The 20,057-nt window shown below is 38.4% G+C and overlaps 2 protein-coding genes across 6 annotated transcripts; both read left to right on the top strand.

The window, feature by feature from the left end:
* The first annotated feature begins 255 nt into the window (after positions 1 to 255).
* Positions 256 to 6,843, top strand: LOC130409915 (taste receptor type 1 member 3). Of its 2 annotated transcripts, none has more exons than XM_056734126.1 (9): positions 256 to 1,115; positions 1,202 to 1,402; positions 1,664 to 1,964; positions 2,140 to 2,496; positions 3,538 to 3,948; positions 4,029 to 4,232; positions 4,665 to 4,785; positions 5,158 to 5,528; positions 5,644 to 6,843. In XM_056734126.1, the coding sequence occupies exons 1-9, from the start codon at positions 1,111 to 1,113 to the stop codon at positions 6,283 to 6,285; spliced, it is 2,613 nt and encodes an 870-aa protein (XP_056590104.1). In that variant the 5' UTR covers positions 256 to 1,110; the 3' UTR covers positions 6,286 to 6,843. The 2 variants fall into 2 exon arrangements, with proteins under 2 accessions (XP_056590104.1, XP_056590103.1); XM_056734125.1 differs by having other exon boundaries at positions 1,199 to 1,402.
* Positions 6,844 to 7,116: 273 nt separating this feature from the next.
* Positions 7,117 to 13,840, top strand: odad1 (outer dynein arm docking complex subunit 1). Of its 4 annotated transcripts, none has more exons than XM_056734131.1 (16): positions 7,121 to 7,159; positions 8,263 to 8,405; positions 8,962 to 9,042; positions 9,121 to 9,220; positions 9,359 to 9,548; positions 9,818 to 9,940; positions 10,294 to 10,407; positions 10,489 to 10,535; positions 10,663 to 10,838; positions 11,096 to 11,224; positions 11,818 to 11,900; positions 12,038 to 12,206; positions 12,416 to 12,579; positions 12,730 to 12,833; positions 13,232 to 13,322; positions 13,403 to 13,840. In XM_056734131.1, the coding sequence occupies exons 3-16, from the start codon at positions 8,979 to 8,981 to the stop codon at positions 13,496 to 13,498; spliced, it is 1,650 nt and encodes a 549-aa protein (XP_056590109.1). In that variant the 5' UTR covers positions 7,121 to 7,159; positions 8,263 to 8,405; positions 8,962 to 8,978; the 3' UTR covers positions 13,499 to 13,840. The 4 variants fall into 4 exon arrangements, with proteins under 4 accessions (XP_056590105.1, XP_056590107.1, XP_056590109.1 ...); XM_056734130.1 differs by having other exon boundaries at positions 8,950 to 9,042; XM_056734127.1 differs by lacking the exon at positions 8,263 to 8,405 and having other exon boundaries at positions 7,117 to 7,159.
* The last annotated feature ends 6,217 nt before the right edge of the window (positions 13,841 to 20,057 follow it).

Genomic DNA, 20,057 nt, shown 5'->3' with positions numbered 1-20,057 from the left:
AGAAAACAACGACACGAAACAAAACGACAGATCAACAAAAATGAAATATGTTTCTCTGGGTGTCACTCCCAATGTATGCAAAGCACTTGTAAACATGCGGTAAGGACTGAAGTTCATCTTACGTTCAAATTAAAGACAGTCAAAATTCAATGCAAATATTTGACCAACAGTTTTGACATTTTACATCTGATGTTACACTTATGCAAAGTAAACTTAACCCCATATTATAGGCTATGTAGATGACTCCAAGTGTCAACCTGCAACACAAACACATACAGTAAAACATTTGATCAAAATACAAGTATTAAATAAGTATATACAGTAATATAAATTAAATAATACAAATATAAAAGGTGTAAAGAAAAAAAAACGTTTTATTAATTTATTCATTTATTTATTAATGTGGGTTGGTCACATATAACTAATTGAAATCAGGTAATCATAGCATAACTTTATGCTGTGTATATTTGGGCCCTGATGGTTTTCTTTTGCAATTCTCTATCTCCCAAAGCTAGACCAAAGTTCATCATGGGACACTTGGATTTGAAGCCATAAACAAATCCTATGAAAATTAAACATGGTCTTTATAAATGCATTACGCAATCTGCCAAATATCCATTGCACATCTTGTTCAACTTATAATTCTTGAGCATACACCATGTGTTCAATTCATGTGTTTAAATGGGAAAATAACATTCTGATGGAGGCCAACTAAAAATAAAACACTTGGACGCTGGTTGATTGCACAAATAATACATTTCTAATTAATGCATCCATCAAACTGTTCAAAGATTCCACAAGAATTACGTACGGTACTACTTTTTAAAAGTTTTACGCTGTGAATTATCAAACTACACAATTCAAGACGTGCATGAGCATTGAGGTGAAGCCAGAACATTTTCATGAGTAGCCTGAATGGAACTTACTGAACACCCATAATTTACATGGCTGGTACATGAAAGTTAATCTCACAAGGGTAGGGTTGGGTTTTGATTCACGTACATGTGGCGAATGGTGACCGTCGAACCATTCTTCTCACTATCGGCTTCGAGAATCACACTGAAAAACGACACGTCAAAACAGACACGCTAATATTTCAACTGGAATTACATGAGGTGAGTCTAACTCTTTCACTTTCGTTTGTTAAATATCAAACATTAAATATAAATGACTTATCTATCATTTGATGGTCGTTCAGCAGGATGGCTATAGAGGGGACGCTCATGGTGCTCTGTGTAATTCTGGGATCTGGCATCAGTGTAAATCCACCATGGTTCGAGAACATCACAACAGGTCTTTTCAGATCTCCTGGGGATATTCTCATCGGAGGAATTTTCCCAATTAATGAACTCACCAGCAACTTGAGCGAACGGGTGAAGCCAGATGATATTCACTGCAACAGGTAAAATGCCTAAAGAATCAAATGATGCATTCATGCCATGTCGTCGTCACAGTAACTACAACCCCTGATGTTCCACTTGGACTAGGAATGATCCTTTTCGATGACAACACAAATAACATTACATATGCATTAAGATTTATAATGTAATTATAAAATGCAGCGGTCAGGTGGAACAAGTCGGAGCTTTTAGAAAATTCTGAGTTTACAAGTTTTCTCCACTTGCCTTTCGTTGTAAATCAGCATGTATCTCCCCTTTTGCAGGATCAACTCTTACGGTCTTTCAATTTCATTGGTGATGAAGTACTGCGTGGACGAGATCAATGCTAACCAGCATCTTCTCCCCGGAATCAAACTTGGCTTTGAGAGCTTCGACTCCTGTCAGCAACCATCTGTCGTCATATGGCCCGTGCTACAGTTTCTCACAAAGGAAGCAACAGAGGAAATGGATATCACCTGTAACTACACTGACTACAAGCCTCGAGTTACAGCTATCATAGGCCCCAACAACTCGGAGCTGGTGCCAGTCATTGGCAAGCTGATTGGATTTTTCTTAATGCCACTAGTAAGTCGCCAAGGTTTAATTTGGAGTTTGACATGGTAATTTTAATAGCAAAAAGTGTCAAACAATGCTAGCGGAATTTATAAACTAGAAAGTAGTTCAATTCGATATAAATAAATACAAAGAAAGTATCTTCCCAACAGAGCAATTCTTGAAGTAATATTATGTCCCATGGCAGGTTAGTTATGGAGCCACCAGCGACGTGTTCAGCGACAAAGAGACGTTTCCATCCTTCATGCGCACGGTGCCCAGCGATCGCTGGCAGGCTCTGGCCATGGTGAAGCTTCTCAAAGAGTTCGGGTGGAACTGGGTGTCGGTGGTAGGCAGTGATGATGAGTATGGTCAGAAGGGTCAGCGGCAGTTCTCCAGCATGGCCAATGAGGAATCCATCTGTGTGGCCTATCAAGGTTTGATTCCTGTCTACAGCAACCCAGAGGAAACGATAAAGGAGATACTTGATCGCATTGTGGAGGCCAAAGTAGGAGTAGTGGTGGTCTTCTCCCTTCCCAAACCAGCCAGAGACTTCTTCACAGAGGTGAAAAGCTTTTTTGATTCAACATACAGTGAAAATATAACCTTGATATCTATTGACTGAGTAAAGCCATGTCAAAGATTGGAATTATAGTGAAATTTATTCTGAAAACGAAGGTTTTTAAAGACTGGGCACATACTGAAATGGATTAAGGGCTGTCAAACGATTAATTGGGATTAATTGCATACAGAATAAAAGTTTATGTGTCTGTGTACTATGCATATTAATTTTATATTTATAAAAATGCAAATACATGCATATCCTTAAGGAAAATATGAAACATAAAATGAATAAATGTTCATTTATAATTTCAATTGGTCAATTATATTATATAATATCTAATATTTCCTAAATATATCTACATGTATGTGTATGTTATTGTGTTAATAAATACAAAATTAACAAGCACAAATATTATGTAAACACAAACCTTTATTATGGATCCGATTAACCGCGATTCATCGTTTAATAGCCCCATAATAGATGAACAAGTATATGGCAATACCTGCTGGTCAGAGGTTATCAACTATAAAAAAAGTATAATTCTAAAGGTGATCGCTTGAGGATTAAAAGATCATTTGGTCCATATTTGCCATATTTAAGTCTTTTTTTGGAAACACTTTCTAACATCATCAATAACAAAATAGGTGGACAGTTGCAAAGTATTCTTACTCTCTTCAGTACATTTTTAAGTATCTGTTCTCTATTTTACTTTGCTATTATTAAGCATATTTAGCTGATGTCCTTCTGGAACCCGTAGTGATTATTATTTTTTGCCACAAAATCCTTATTATTACTCACCCTTTATTTCTTTATGTTTTGCAAATATCTAACCATTGAGTCTTAAAAGGTGCTTGTCAACTTTCTGTCATCATTTACTCACCTTCGAGTTGTTCCAAACTGTATAAATGTTTTTGCTCTGATGAACACTGAAAAATGCTTATAACCAGACAGATCTTGACTCTCATAGTACGAAAATGTACATTACTCTATACAGTATATGACATTTCTACAAAGTGATTCTTGTGATCTTCACCTTTCCAGGTTATCAAACGTAACATGACAGGAGTCTGGGTGGCGAGCACAGCGTGGGCTCTGAACGATGGTGTATCCAGCCTGCCCGGAATCAACACTATAGGCACAGTCTTGGCATTCGCAGACATCACTAGACCTCTCGACCTCTTCACGCCTTACGTCCGTGAGCTCTTCACAAAAATCGAGAAGGAGGAAACAAGCCTTCCACTTTCCGTCTCCCCTTTGGACAACCCTTGCCCCGCGTGCAGCCAAGTCACCCAAGCCAACGTGAGCATGGTGGAGATAAATCTAGTCCAACGATCAGCGTTCAGCGTCTACACTGCTGTCTACTGTGTGGCACATGCGCTGCATGACCTGCTTGGATGCAATTCCAGCAATTGTGCGGTGGACCCCAAAACAAAAAAAATCTATCCATGGCAGGTAATCTCGCTGTAAACCTGTTCATTTGAGCGTTGTCAAGTGCTGACAGGAAAGTATATTAATTCGTATCTTTCCTACAGTTGTTACAGAAGCTCCGAAATGTTTCCATGAATATTTCAGGGATCCCGTTTAAGTTTGATAGTGAAGGTAATCCAAACTTTGGCTACGATATACTGCAATGGAACTTTAATGGCAGCACTGTCGACTTTAAGGTGCTTGGATACTTTTATCAGACCCTCACGATTCAGACACAGCTCATAAAATGGCACACTGCAAATTCCAAGGTACGAACCGCACATTAAATACAACATACATTACAAACTGTAACAACCAAAATATTTCTATATTAAAAATGCTGTAAACAATGCAAGTTGTTTTACAATTTCTGACATTAGAATTCAAAAGAGGTGCACACTGAAAGATGCTATGCTATGCTATACGGTTGAAATCAGCAATGAAACTGGAAAAAGGCCTACAAGACAAAAAAAAAAACGCACACGCTGTCCCAGAAACGCAAACAATAAGACAGATGGAAAGTCACCAAAGAAACAGCAAACAGACATATATGATAATTTGGGACATTTTAGTAATTTTTGTCCGGTAAAAGACATTTATTGCATGCTTACAGCACCTTCATGCTTCACATTTCCTGTTAAATGCCACAGAACCAGCATATCATATAACTGTCATTTACTGATGGACGGTTTCTGGAACAGGTGCCAGCATCCACTTGCTCCTCAAACTGTGAGGTAGGACAGGTGCGCAGGGTCAAAGGTTTTCACTCCTGCTGTTTTGACTGCATTGACTGCAAAGAAGGAACTTATCTCAACAGAACAGGTGCGTGAACACAGCGCACTAACTCTAAAACACACATGAGTAAACTATGACTCTTGTTTTTCAATCCAAAAAAATCGGCACGTCTTTAAGATAAGTAGCAAAGGACAAAAGATGATCCAACTCTTAAAGTGATAGTTCAACCAAAAATGAAAATTCTTGAAAAGAGTGTGTTCTTTTGTGGAACAAAAAAGAAGATATTTTGAAGGATGTTGATAACCATAACACTGAACCCCTGTTGACTTCCATTGCATTATCACAAAATCTATTTCACGGCAGCAACACAAATGAAATATGTGTATATGTGTATGTATTTAAGTGTTCCCTGCGGTATGATGCCGACTGACCTTATCTGGCTCTTCTTCTCACTGGCAGATGACATCCAGTGTACTTTATGTCCGGTTGGCAAGTGGTCCACCTTCCGAAGCACATATTGCGTCTTTCCCGTTTATACATACCTGGACTGGGCCCACTTTGAGTCGATAGGAATCATGTTTGGAGGAATTTTGTTACTCGCATCACACGCATGGGTAGGGTTTCATTTTTTCAGGAACAGAGGAACTTCAATGGTGAAAATCGCTGGTGGACCGCTAAGCGGCATTACATTGTTGTGCCTAACAGCACAATGTGCCAGTCTGGTGCTGTTCCTGGGTCAGCCGAACGATATTGCGTGCCGCCTACAGCAGCCCCTGAACACCTTCTTTCCCTCAGTGGCCCTCTCTGTCATCCTCAGCAGTTCCATTCAGGTAATCTGAGAAGAACAGTCAAGCCTCAATACATGTTAATTACTCGCTCCTGAAAACACTTAATGAGAGATTTATGTTTCATAAAGTCTATCCATTGTCTTCTTTTACTTGCCAGATTGTCTGCGTCACAGAATTCCCAGAAAAATGTCCAGATCACCTGTCAAACCTGCGTGAGCGAGTTAGCTGGTTTGTAGTTCTGGGTTGCAGCGGGGTCCAAGCGGGGCTGTGCGGTTGGTACGTCCAGGATGGTCCGACCTTAACCCAATATGTCGCCAGTTTGGAGGTGAACTACGTGACAAGATTTCTGCGATGTCCAGTGGAGCCCTTGTTGAACTTTGGCTTGATGATTGGTTTCAACGTGGTGCTGGCACTGCTATCATTCATGTCCACCTTCATGGCTCTTAAGCCACCTGGTCAATACAACCTGGCCAGAGACATCACCATCTCCTCCTTGATTTATTGTGTAACGTGGGTGATGTTCATCCCCACATACACAAGTCTTAATGATAAGTATAAATCCGTAGCTCAAGCTGTAGTCAGTTTAGGGAGTAATTTTGGCTTGATAGCAACCTATTTTTTCCCTAAATGCCAACTGTTAGTCAAACAGCCTGAACTCAACATAGATGATCATTTTCGTACATTTTTAGAAGGGCCCCCTCCACCTGAAAATTCACCTGAAAATCCACCTGAAAATCCACCTGAAACGCCATCTGAAACGCCATCTGAAACAACAACAGAACAAACAACAACAGAGTGAATAAAGCACAAAAAGATTGCTTATTTTATATTACTATCATACAGCTTTGCTTTGTGTTCCATATAACAAAGCCCCCTCATACTTTATTGCTGAAAAAAACGTATATATATAATATATTTAATATATATTTCAAAAAAGGGAAATAAACATGCTGTGACAAAAAAAGGATGCCTTTTTTTGGGAGACGATAAACTTTGTAGGATTTCTTTAAAATAAAATGCACAATCCTGAAGTAATAACACCCAATGAATGGAGAAGGGATGCCTCTTTATAGAACACAAAATAGTTACTTTATATTCATTTTCATGTGTCCATTTATAAGAAATATGTAGCGTTATGGATGTGACGATCCTGAAAATGGCCCTTACCTGACTATGAAAAATCATGCACTAAAAATAAAACAAATGTTTAACAAATTTGAAGAGAGATCTCACATGGGTATTTGAACCACCAAATGTTAAAATGTGTGTGTTACCATAGTAAAAACCTTTTTTTTTACTTTTTTTGGGTATGGTTGACATTTTCAGAGAATTGCCCAGTAGTACTAATATTTGTATATTAATTAAGAAGAATCTTTACTATACAGTAAAGATCTATAGTGGTACAAAATGTGAATGAGAATTAATGCAAATAATTAAATGATTGCAAGACATTCAATAATCTTGATAGTTATAAATGTCTAATGTTTCGTTATAAAACTGTTAAGTGTTTCATTTTATATCCAAATAATGAAATAAAGGTGAATTAAAAAGTCAATCTCTTGCATTCTTGTTTTGTGAAATGGCGCCCTCTATAGATTGTTCAGCAGTATTTGCTTAGAAACCGTTGCTAACAACACACAGCCACCTGGAGAGTGAAAAAAGCAGCGTTAAGGGTAAGATAACACAAGTGAAAATGATTTATTTATCTAACAATATCTAACTTTTAACAAAAATAAAGTGCATGAAAGTTTATTATCTATATCCAGGTCTTAACTAAAATTTGTTCATAGTGTTGACTAGTGATATGTTATTGATGTGTCATTTATACATATAACGTATTCATAATTTTTATACCATTAGATTGTACTAACATTGTGTTTTGACGTATTACATATTTAGCATTGCATTAACATAGTTCTCCAAAATACTCGAAAGAATGCCCATGTACCAGGTATTACCGTGGTAAGCTCAAGTAGTTAACGTTACTTGTCAAAACGACCACTGACAAGTGAGCGAACGCCACGGCCCCAGGTGGATTGTGGGATAGATTAAATTGAAAATATGTTGCATTGGTTTTATAGAAATACAACCAGGAGTTACGTGGGAAAAATATGAATAAATAAATAAATACTTAATAAAATAAATAATAACCGGCGCCAGGTGGAGCGTACGTAATCACGTGACAGAAGACAGTGCGCATGTGCCAAAGCGCTTTTGCAAGCTTTGAAACGCTTCCGGGAGGGTCATAAAGGAATGCATATTAAAGTTAATATACAGCAGGCATTTATATACATAAATGACATGAATTTGCCATTTGGATTACTTTATATAATGTATAAAAAATAGTATTATTGTCTTCGGAACTTTACACACGTGGAATGGTCAAACAATAACTTAGGCCCCTATTTTTGCTGTAGCTCTTGGGCAAACCAGTAACATCTACACGAGCCATACTGTTTAAATTGGATATAGATGCCATTTTCATTCAATATGCTGTTACACATTTTTATTCAAATATGTATAAATGACAGTTTTGATGTATAGAGTATGATATAAAGGGGCGCTTTCCCGGACTGGGCTTAAAGTCACCATGAAACGGGAGTAACGATTGACTTCTTTTCCATATCGTGACGTGTTCCCGAGTGAAGCGGCTTCTGAAATTAGAAAAAATGTAGGGCGGGACTTTATTTGCCCTTCCCTTTTTGATTAGGTTGTTGTAAATTGGGCCTGTTGTAAGTTGGGCCCCTGTGTTTTTTTGGCCTTTTGCATCTTTTAGAGTGAGACAGCAAATTATTGGATGAGAGAGAGGGAATCGGAAGCCAGGAAAGAACCACGAGCCGGGATTCAAATTCGGGTCGCCGGAAGTGCTGCTGCACAACATTTAGGCGCACAGTCCACTGGACCACTTGGCGCCGACAAGTTGGGCCTTTTGTTGCAGTATCGAAGAGTTGCTGTTGAGATTGGGAGAGGAGTTTAACGTTTTTGATTAAAGATTACACATGCAAATTAATTTAAAAGAAATATTGGTGTGCACGGATAAATCATTTATAAAAATCACTGCAACACTGTTTAAAACACTTAGAATTGTCCTGTTTGATTGTATGGTGACTTTAAGACTAGTCCCAGACTTACTTAAATGTTGGAGGTGTCTTGATCGAAAACATCTTTAAAATTATTAGTGCAGTTGTTTAGTCTCGAGATGCACACCCGTAATGTTTTTTGTAAGGTATGTTTTTTTAAATTACTTAAATATGCTAATTTAACTAAACCCTTGTCCTAAAATAATCCCTGTCCGGGAAACCGCCCCTTAGAGTTTAAAGGAAAAAACAAGTTCACTGAAAATCTCTAAAACATTTTGTCCGCATTTAATAAATGTATATGCTAATTCATACATCTAATTGAAATATTGTTTTTTAACTACATATATCATTTTCTGATTTTAAAAGCTTGTATGATATGTTAGGTTTGTTTTCAGTTACTGCATAAATCATCATGCCTCGAGGCAGAGCCAACAGTGCACTCTCTGACAGCAATGACATGGACTTTGATCGGATTGGTAGGCAAACGATAACAGCATCAATATCAACTTTAGAGGAATGAGCAGCGTATCTGACCTCTGTTTGTTTTCATTCAGCTGAGACAGAGTTGGCAAAGCTGCAGAGACAGTATCGTATGATGGAGTCTGATCATCAGGCCCACAAAATGCAGTCGGAACATATTATCCGCAAGCAGAGGTCAGACCCAAATACACCCATGGCCCACACTGCCCTTTTTGTTTATCACTAAAGTCTACTGCTTTAAAAAAGTATAGTGTATATGTATTTTAGAAAATGGGTGTTTGGGTGTAATTTTGTTTCCTCTTGTGTGCACAGGGAGGAGATTTCGAAGCTGCGTGAGGAACAGGAGGAGCTGCTGCGCAGTCTGCGTGTGTCCGAGTGTCAGGCACGCAGACAGAGCGACAGTCAAGACACTCAGAGTCTGAGGACATTGCTGGAGCGGAGTGACGTGCTGGACGAGCAACTGGAGAGCGAGAGACAGACTCAATCACAGCTGAAGCAGGAGGTGCAGATTAAAGGGACACTATGCTATATGTTGTGTTTTGGTTGCTTGTGTTCAGTAAGCCGGTGTTCTAGTATACCAATAAAGATTCTTTACTAATTTAACCAGGAATAAAGTTTTGATCAATCCATTCGTCTGGATCTGCCTAAATATGTCTAGTTTCAAACCCGCACTAACAAGCATAAACCTGCCTGAACCAGCATGAGAATTCTTGAAGGTCTGAGCTGACTTTTTTTAGCATCGTTGCCTTAATTTGTGTGGATTTTGTTCAGATCATGAATATGGAGAAAAGGCTGCAAGAACTGAGGAGAGGAGAGGTCTCGGAGCCACGTCTCACGTCTCAGAGCCGTCACGCTCAGAAAGCCTCTCGCACCCTCGAGAACAAACTGAACCTGGTAAACACAGAATCATACATTTACAGCATGCCGCTTTAGATGCAAGTTTCTCTCAGACTCTGTGCCAATATCACCATAAGGGAGTTCTGGTTTAAGTCTGTGACCCAAACGTTATGCAGTATAAATGCAAACACATCTATATAAAGACTATATAAAGAAAAGTTCAACAAAACAAAAAAAGCTAAACAAAAGTGCTTTGAGAACGCAGAGCAGCTTCTGAAACCTTAACCTGAACAAACAAAGTTATTCCTGAAATAACAATTGCCTGTGAGAAAACTATGTTAGTATGCTGGTGTGTTTGTTTATGATCTAGATGCACACAGGAAGTAAACTGCGTGATTCTGTTTCTGCAGGCTCTTGTGCGCTTTAATGAGCTGATGACCAAGAACAGCCAGCTCAGAGAAGATATCGAAACCCTTCGCATGGAACGTGTCCGATTTCAGCAGCTGCATCGCAAACTGGAGAAGGTTTGAGAATTCTGATCATCTTAGGTTTAATGCATGACTTTGGTTAAAACGATCTGAACACAAATCTTGTTGTTCCATCAGAAACTGCAGGATATTCGTAAGGAGATAAGAACAGCTTATGATGTAAGGTGAGTGATACACTGAGAGCTGAAGATGCTTTACTAATACTGAAGATCAGGTGTGTCCCATCAGCCGTGTATTCGGATGAAATGTTATTGCATTTATTCATTAATTCATGATTGTGTGTGTGTCCAGAGCGGAGGCTCAGGCTGAAATGAGCATGATGAAGGAGATGTCCGGGAAGGATCTCGTACAGTACTTGTCTGAGACGAAGGAGCTGGAAAGAGTCATCGCTCACGAAAGGCGACTCAAAGAGTTCATGAATGTCAAATGTCATGAGCGAACCACATTAGAAGATGATCGCAGAACTGGTGAGAAGAAAGAATCAGAGATGTTCTTGTTGCTCAGTCTGTAAAGTATTGTGTTAGCAGCGCAGAGGTCATGGGTTAGATTCCTTGAAAAAACACATATTGCTAAAAAGTTGTGTAGCTTTGGATAAAATTATCTGCAAAATGCATAAATATAAGTATTAAAATGGATTTTCAATGACGTGACTATAAGATTTACGCTTCAAATCAAAGCAAAACAATAAACAGCTTGACTAAACATCTGACTGTGATGCTGGCAGAGATGAAGGAGCAGAGGAAAACTGATACAGGTGAAGAGACACCGGATACTCTGGAGGAGGTTTTCCAGAAGATTCAGGAAATGACTGGAGAGAACGATCTGGAGATGTTGGTTACAAACTTCATTCAAGGTGAGTTTGTTTGGAGTTTTGTGCAGATTTAATCTCAGTTAGTTTGCTCGTCTACCAAGACAGAACAAACATTTTCATTGGCTGGTCAGTGTGTTATCATTGTCACTCATTCAGTTTCTGTAGCTCTCATGTGTGACCGTGGACCTCAAAATCAGTCTTATGTAGCACAAGGACATTTTTAGTAAAAGCAAAATTACATTGTATGGGTCAAAATTATAGATTTTCCTTTTATCCCCAAAATATTTAGAAAAAATAAAAGTAAAGATCATGTTCCATCAAGATATTTTGTGAATGTACAACCGTACATATATCAGAACTTTATTTTTGTGAGTAATATGCAATGCTAAGGACTTCATTAGGACAACTTTAAAGACGATTTTGCTAAATTTTTTGACACACTCAGATTCCAGATTTTCTGTAATTGTATCACGGCCAAATCGTCATGTCCTAACAAGTCATACATAAATGGAAAGCTTATTTATTAAGATGATGTTGAAATCAAAATTTTGAAAAGTTGACACGTAAGATTCATAAGCGTCAGATCAGTTATGGTATGTTATAGTGATACAGCTGATAATGTGTTTTTTTAACAGTTGAGGACAGAAAATTTGCTCTCTTCAACTATGTGAATGATCAAAACACGAAGGCTGAGATACTTAGAGAACAAATATACAAGGTCAGTTTACACCCAAAAGTATTATCCTACTTCATGGTCATGGTCCCTCCTCCAAAGTACGACCGTAGAGGTTTTTAAACCCATTTATTTTCTTTTACCTGAATAACTTCAAAAATGAAAGTTACAATATATTTCAGATTCGGGAAGAGATGGAGCAGTTCCGCTTAGAGGGTGTCAAGCGGGAACAGGAATATAAATTGGCTTTAGAGCAGGTGAAGGATCAACAGATTGAGTGCGAGACACAAGCTCAACAGTATGAAGCCCAGGCGGATGATATAAGCAAGACCCTCGGTCAGATTAAAGCAGGTACAAACTTATGTTACATTGTTGGTAGTACTATTGAACGCAAAGCCTTGACACCCACAGTCTTCCCAAAACTGAAAGCTCCAGTCTGGTGGATTTATAAAATTTCATGGATTTAGCATATAACAGTAATGTTTATCATATTTAATCCATGCAAAAAGATGCCAGAAGTGAGCCAAACCTGAGGTTTGAATGTGTTGGTGTAATTCTAGGGGTGGAGTGTGTGTTTAGTAAAACTGACTGTGACCGAACTCTGGTGGAAGATACGGTGGGTTCCTCCACTGGGATCAGAGACAGTAACATCATGAGTTACCTCGCTCTGCTGGAGCAGAAAGCCACCGAACTGCTCGCTATGCAAGCTTTCATAAACTCTAAGGTACAGAAAGACTCTCGGCACTATCACGATTTTTTTCTGGGACACAATATATGAACAGGGAATTTATAAAGTGTCTAGATTTGTTTAGGGTCAAAAGTGTCAAGATATAGGTGCAGGTTAGACCAACAGATAAATCATATGCCTGAACAGGACCTGGAAAAGAATTACGACCCGGAGATGACGGCTCAGTTCCTTCTGGGTCAGAACCCAGGGATAGAGAGACAGGTGGCTGTCGTTCAGCCTTCCATTAACAGGTAAAATTAATCAATTAAAAAAGAGTAGTTCACCTTCAAAATGAAAATTCTGTCATCTTTACACGCCCACTTTGCATTTCAAATCTGTATGGCATTCCTTGTTCTGCAGAACACAAAAGAAGATATTTTGAAAAATGTTGGTAACAGAACAGCACAGCCCCTCGTTCCCATCTATTGTAACCAATGCAAGTGAATGGGAGGCAACATTCTTCAAAATATCTTCGTTTGTGTTCTTCGCAAGAAAGAAAGTCATACAAGTTTGAAATGACAAGCGGGTGATTAAATCATCCCAGAATTTTCTGAAGGTGAACTTACTCCTTTAAAGAAGCCCAAACAGCACTGTTGATTATTATTGTTAAGCCGATCGTAATCGTTTCTCATATTTATTTGACGTACAGGGACAATAGTGAGGTTGAGGATTCTTCACTCACAGATGAGGAGGATCGACCTTTGAGTCAGGGAGAGCTCCTCCAGCACATCAGGAGACATGTAAGCTAAACACTTTCCTGTTGTGATTTACTCATTGTGACGGCAATTGCTCACCAATATTTTCCTGCGGTCTGTTTCAGGTCTCGCACAAAAAGGATTCAGTGCTTATAGGACGTGGAGATGCTAAAACCCCCAAAATCAGCACAATGTCTAGCAGCAGACAGCGCTCCCTCTAATATTAAAAAACATCCAGCTTTTTTTAAGTTAAACATATTTTTTTAGTTCTCATACATGTCTGTATATGAGTTAAATTTGGGATTGAGTGAAGGTCAAACGCATTCAGATGTTTAGCCTCACAGTAACAGAAGGGGGCAGCATGAAGCCATGCTAGATGATGCTAGATTTCCCACAAGACTTTTGGATGTTAAATATGTCTGGCCATATAAACAAAACGTATTTCCTTGTCTTTTAGTTCTTCATTTGGTTTAATACTCAGTCAAGTCGTCACTAGCTATTATTTCATGTTCCTATTTAAGGTAGATCTGCATTCAAGTGACAGAAATAAAAGTTTGACATGACGCACAGTTTCCATGTAATGTTTTCCAGAGGTCCGATTGTTTTAGTCCATATTTAGACACAGCATGTACACACAGATTATTGCTTTTGAACATTCTTGCACATTATAATTATTTGCTACATTTTATATAGCGTTTTTATTAACATTAATGTTTATTTTATTATCCGTTTGTTTTTCTGTGCAAAAATTCTAAATATTCTGTTTTTGTAGCCCCTTGAGGATCAGTGTCTTTTTATGTCAGTCATGCTTAAAATATTCCCATCTCAATTTCATGCTGCGAACACAAACTCACACAGATAATGCATTTGACGCAACTCAAGATGGAAGTTAAGATGCTTTGAAATATGACCCCTTTATAACCCCCTCCATTTGCGGCTAAAGGTTTTTTGCACACGGCCCGCCTTGTTACCGTAGCAACGCTCTCCTTTTTTTCATTTCCTCATACTGAAAACGGCTTCATCTCACCCACTCAAAAGGACCGCCCACACTGCAGAGCAAGTGGCCAATCAGAGCTCATGCTGACACAAAGAAAAACAGGCAGACTACTAGAACTCATATTTACTATCATTGTCTTATCTCATCCATACGTGGGGTTTCTTCCCACAATGCCTTGGGAGTTCCTTCCGTTTTGTCTTTCAGTTCCTGTGTGTATTTTGGTTTATTACAAAAATACATTTCATTAGTGGAGCATCATTTTTGTTTCCTCACACATGTAGTTAGAGAGCTAAAGTTATAGAGATGTGCTATTCGTTTTTTAAAGGATCAGATCAGAAAACGTTTATTGGTTCCTCTTATACTTTTTCTCCAGACGTGTGTTTGTCCAATGTAACTGAAGTAGTAATCAATCAGATGTTACCAACAAGAAACGGCTGTGACTGACCCAACAGGAAGTGTTTACCAGGCCTGGTGAGCGTGCTGTTAAGATAGGCCGAGAAAAAATGAACAGGATATGGGGTTAGTTTGGGTGGATGAGATAAGGTGTGGAACATATGTGATGTTTGTGTGCCTTCTGTTCGTCTGTGAAAGTTATTTTATTGTTCTGAAACAAAACTGAAAAGTCAAATAACCAAACAAATTAAAAGCAATTTTTATTTTGTGTGGAAAATGAAATTGAGGGGGTTGCTTAATGGTTTTTAAAGGCATAGTTTATCTTAAAATAAAAATCTTTCATCATGCACCCTCTTAACATTCAAACCTATGGCTTTCTGTCTTCTGCAGAACGCAAAATAAGATGTTTTGAAGAACGTTGGGAGCCAAACAACACTGACACTCGTTGACTTGTTTGAACACAAAACCACTGCAGTTCACAAATCCTTTCGCAGAATAGAGGAAAAGTTGTGTACGGGTTTTAAATGACATAAGGGTGAATAAAGGATGACCGAATTTTCATTGGTGGTTAAACTTTTCCTTTAATGTGTTATAATGCATTTCCACCATAAGACTGGGTGGTTACTTGGGAGCTGCTAGGTTAGTGAAAAAAAGAGTGCAAGTATGATATTCTGAATCCTATAAGTCTATCTGTAGATTTGGACACCATTAATGTATGTAACACAAGTTTTCCAGTTGCTTTTATACCATATTTTATTCCCATGTATTTTGTTCATAACTAATGCAATTTTGCTAATAAATATTGCTTTGACTACATTAAAGTTGTTGAGTAAGGTTGTATTACAAGGGTGTATTTGTAGGGTTGTTCCTTAAGGCAAAGGCACTTTTCTCCTGTCAGATCTTATGATTGATAATGCTCTGTGCTCTATTTACACCTTTATAAGGTCTTCTCTCTCTCTCTCTCTCTCTCTCTCTCTCTCTCTCGCTCTATGTGTGTAATCTCTTCCTCTCTTTGTTTATTTTCTTTGGCAAAATTCCAGGTATTTTCTTCTCTCCATCCATAAACTGCCTCCCAAAAGCCCTCCCCCGATTCTGATTGCGTTGTTAGGCAACCTGAGACCCTGTGCTGGCCTGACCAATCAGAGCCTGTGTTTGTGTTTGAATGTGAGTTTTTTCATTCAACCTGTAGCTTAGATTCATTGTCATGCATTCCCTAGATGTTGCCGCGGACAAATCCACAGTTGTTCTCTTTATTTGCATGTGCTTGTATGAGATAATAACTATGAATGCATAGGTTTAAATGTCAGTGTAGCTACCAGTTTAGCCTTCGTTTATGAGCAAGTAACATCTGTAAGATCATCTACACAAGCCACTATGAAGCTACTGGTGGATAATCCATTCATCCACACCTGTTTGTTCATCATTAACTCACGTATACACTACGGTAATAACCGGTAATAAATATATATTCATAAATGATTTCAACTGGGATTATTGTGTGGTGGGTTATTGCAATGTTTGCGTATTGAAACGTGCATGTACAAAATATATCTTGTGTTCAAAAGCATCTCAGATGCTCAAAAGCTAGAAGAATTCCCACGAAATTCTCATCACCATAAAGTAAAAAAATATTATCCTATCGGCTTGCTATATTCTCTCTCCAGTCTGCGTCTTTGTTTATTTTGTCTTTTCTCTTTTTTTTGGCCAATGAAAATACAAGTGTAGCAGAGAGAGTTTGTGTCTCAAAAGCAAGGTAATGAATTATTTACTACATTATCATGCCTGCAGAATAATTGCGATATTGGTAGCCGTGGCAATTTTATATTGCAGTTATTGACAATACCGATGAAGTGTGACACCCCTTCTCCCAACACGATTGCATCAATTCGACCTTCTTGATTTTCTCTTTAAAGCAAATAAAAGTGCCCAGATCTAGTTCTCTGTCATCACTTTGCATTGCAAATTTACTTTCAGGAGCGGTTGATAAATGTTTTATGAGCACAGTTATTGCATAAAGCAGAATGTTTCTCAGATTTTTCCTTTAGTTTGCCTGCCACGTCTGATCCCAAATGTTATTAAAACCAGTCACGAAAGGGTTAACTAAGTCTGAGAGCTCTAATTACCTTCATCCAGTCGTGTTCAGGAAGTGTGCTTGTGAAAGATTACAGCAGCCCTCCATTTTCTTGACCGTGTGCAGGCTTTCGTTCTCTACCCTCCTTCGAGAAAGCCAAAGTTGGTTTACCCTTAACCACAAAATTACCTCAACATACATATTTAGAGACTTAAAGGCGTAGTTCACGCCAAAATGAAAACTCTTTCATAATTTACTCATCCTCATGAGTCTTTCCAAACCTGACTATCTGCTGAACACAAAAGAAGATATTCTAAAGGACATCCTTTCCAAAACCATTTGACATTTTTCTAAATATCTTCTTTTGTGCATTGCAGACCAAATAGTCATATTTAGGTTTTGAATGACGTTAAAGTGAATAAACTATGACAGAATTGCTATTTTAGGTTGAATTATGCCACCAATCCTCTTCCTGTCTCTCGTCTGTCTTTGTTCTGTTTCTAACTCTTTCCAGAACTGCTGTCCCTCCCCCGAGCAGTCGTCCATGTTTCTCGTCTCCGCTGCGTGTCGTGCAGATGGCTCTTTGTTGGCGCTTCACAAAGAAGCTGAGGTCAGTGTGGCCTAACACATAAACTCAATCACATCAGCTTTCTGGTGGCAAAGTTCAACAGAACTCGCTCCGTTAGACGTGTTTGATGAGATGAGCATCACTGTTGCCTTATGAGGGTTAGAGATTAAAATAAATCTCAGAAAACAGAAACAGACAGAAAAGTTTAAAAGACCGTCTTGGCAGATGGTAACTTGACACAAAAACTATATCAGAAACCAAATCAGATAGAGACCAGCCTTGGGATGCATGGGCTTGTTTGTCTTGGGCATGTTTTCCACTCCTTTCTATTTTAACCGTTAACCTTGCAGCATTTTTCTCATGGTATGTAACACGGAGTGGTATTTTAAATAATTCCACTGGTTAAAAAATAAGTCTCAAATCAAATCCAGCTGGAAAACCATCATTTGCAACTTGAAAAGAAAAATGCTAATTCACCATCTGGATTATTAGGCATTCGTTTAATTCCCTCGTGCCGCCGTCTGCTGCAAAGTGCAAACCAACACTATACGGGTCTAGTAAGACAAAACCTCATTCGTCACTTTTCAGACTTTGACATCCAATAGCGTTGCGGCATGCGGCACGTAATGAGTTTGAGAGAGTTTGTGACATTTAAACATTTGGCGACCGCATGTAGAAACATGAGGAGTTTTATTTGGACTACGCTCATTTTGGTTACAACCTGCTAAGACCTGCAGACTTCTGAAAAAACTGTCCTCTGAGGAATTGCTTTGATGGTGAGATCATTCTCCTTCTGCGTATAGGTGAAGCACAGCTGCATCTCAGCGTTCACAGGTACGCAGGGATCAGGTGGGAGGGGACTGCTTAGAAGACCCTCCTTGTGGTGAAAGGATGGAAATTTCCACCAGAAAGCAATTAGAGATGCAAGCACATAATCAAGTCTCTTACTGTATGACAGAACAGCAGTAATAAAACCAGACGGGAGAGAGAGAGAGAAAGTTAACTCATGTCACCAACTCCTCACTTCTTTCATACTGGCCAAAACTGATGTGCAACTTTGGAAAGTTGACGTAGTTGCGAATGTATTCTTGAAGAAGTATTAAAACGTTTTTTCATGTGTTTGGGGTGTATGCTGGAGTTCGTTTTTGAGAAGAATTTAAGGAGGTTGGGGCAAAAAGTTACATGATACAGTGCACAAAGTTTATTAAGTCAAGACCCAGAAGAATTAGAAGTATTACTAAAAGAGAGGATCAACAAATTTTAATGACTTAATAAAACAGTCAATGTTTGCTTGCAATATGTTTCTTGCTTTCTACTGTGCAAAAAACAACTAGTAAGATTTACTTAATTGTTTGTGTTATTTGTGCAAGTTTTTGCATACAGCTTTTTCTAATATTTTATGTTTTATATGTGGATTTTATGATGTACAATTCACTACAGATTGTGGAGGACGAATGTTAATTTTGTTAAAAAATAGTTTAAATAGGTAAAAGAAATTTAAGTGAATCATATACAGGTAGTTGTTTTTTACAGTGTGTGCATGCCTCATATAATTTTAGAAAACCCCATAAATAGACATGCAGGTTGCATTATTTCCGAAGAATTTTGTCCAACAAAATTAAACGTTTAATGTTTTTATCCCTACACCACATATTTTCTCATTAGAATCAAATAACGCAGAAATATGCCGGCTGGACATCACTTTTGGCCACTTCTGTATTTCACACACAGAGTTACTAATCTTATGGTAATTGCAAAATGAAAATCTTACATATGCTCATATGGAAGCGTGTGTGTTTGTATTAAAGTTTACATGAGTTTACTTTAACTGCCATTCCTCTGTTTTCATTCATCTACACCTTGTTGTCAGTTTTGGTTACCCATCATGCCTCAGTGAGCACGATTAATCATTGGCTACATTCCAAAGCATCACACTCAATAAAAAGTGTGTGCTTGGATTGAGGACACAAAGGATCGATCCTGGAGTCTGACAGTGTGCACACACGCTGAATGAGAGACACAAATAAAGGTTCTTAGGGCACGGGTGTAGGTTAAATGGGACCGGGTCTGATTACAAGTGATTTGTAGATTGATTTGATTGAACACATTTTGTGTTACAAAAATGAAAATTTGTTTAGCTTTTTGCTGACATCAATATCCACCAGCAAGTGACTTTGAAAAGCTGATTATAATTTCTGATAAACAAAATTGTGTTTTTGTAAGAAAACCCATCTGATGCATCTGATGCGTCCCATCTTTTTTGGCAGGTATGTATAAATCCATGAGAAAGCAGTGATGGGAGTAAAGTTTACTGCTGTTCTGAGACAAAAGCACACAGTTGGACCACTGAGCCCTCCCTCTGATTTTCCCAATTACTGTGACCTATTCCCTCCCTGATCCTGACCCGTGATCTTTTGGCAAACTTGCCTAAAGCACTAAAATTCCGGGGGTCAGGTTGCAGCTTTTTTGTCTTGAAATTGAGGTGCAACTGCAAATTACTTCCCAACTACGAAATGTATAGACTGGCCAAAGGGAAAGTCACAAACTCAACTTTTAAATAAGCTGACTCGATGTACAGTATGAGGTTATGTAAAGTTACTAAAGAAGCATGGAGTTCATTTGGTTTTAAATGATTGAAAGATTTGACCTGATAGTCCTGTCCTAATCAGAAAAGCAGCACTACACCAATAAATGAATAACAAACTGTCTTGTTTGTCTGTTGTTAGAAAGTTACTTTGTGATTACTAAAAA

The sequence above is a fragment of the Triplophysa dalaica genome, chromosome 21 (genome assembly GCF_015846415.1).
Source record: "Triplophysa dalaica isolate WHDGS20190420 chromosome 21, ASM1584641v1, whole genome shotgun sequence".
Taxonomy (NCBI): Eukaryota; Metazoa; Chordata; class Actinopteri; order Cypriniformes; family Nemacheilidae; genus Triplophysa; species Triplophysa dalaica.
This window is presented reverse-complemented; position numbering and strand designations above follow the sequence as displayed.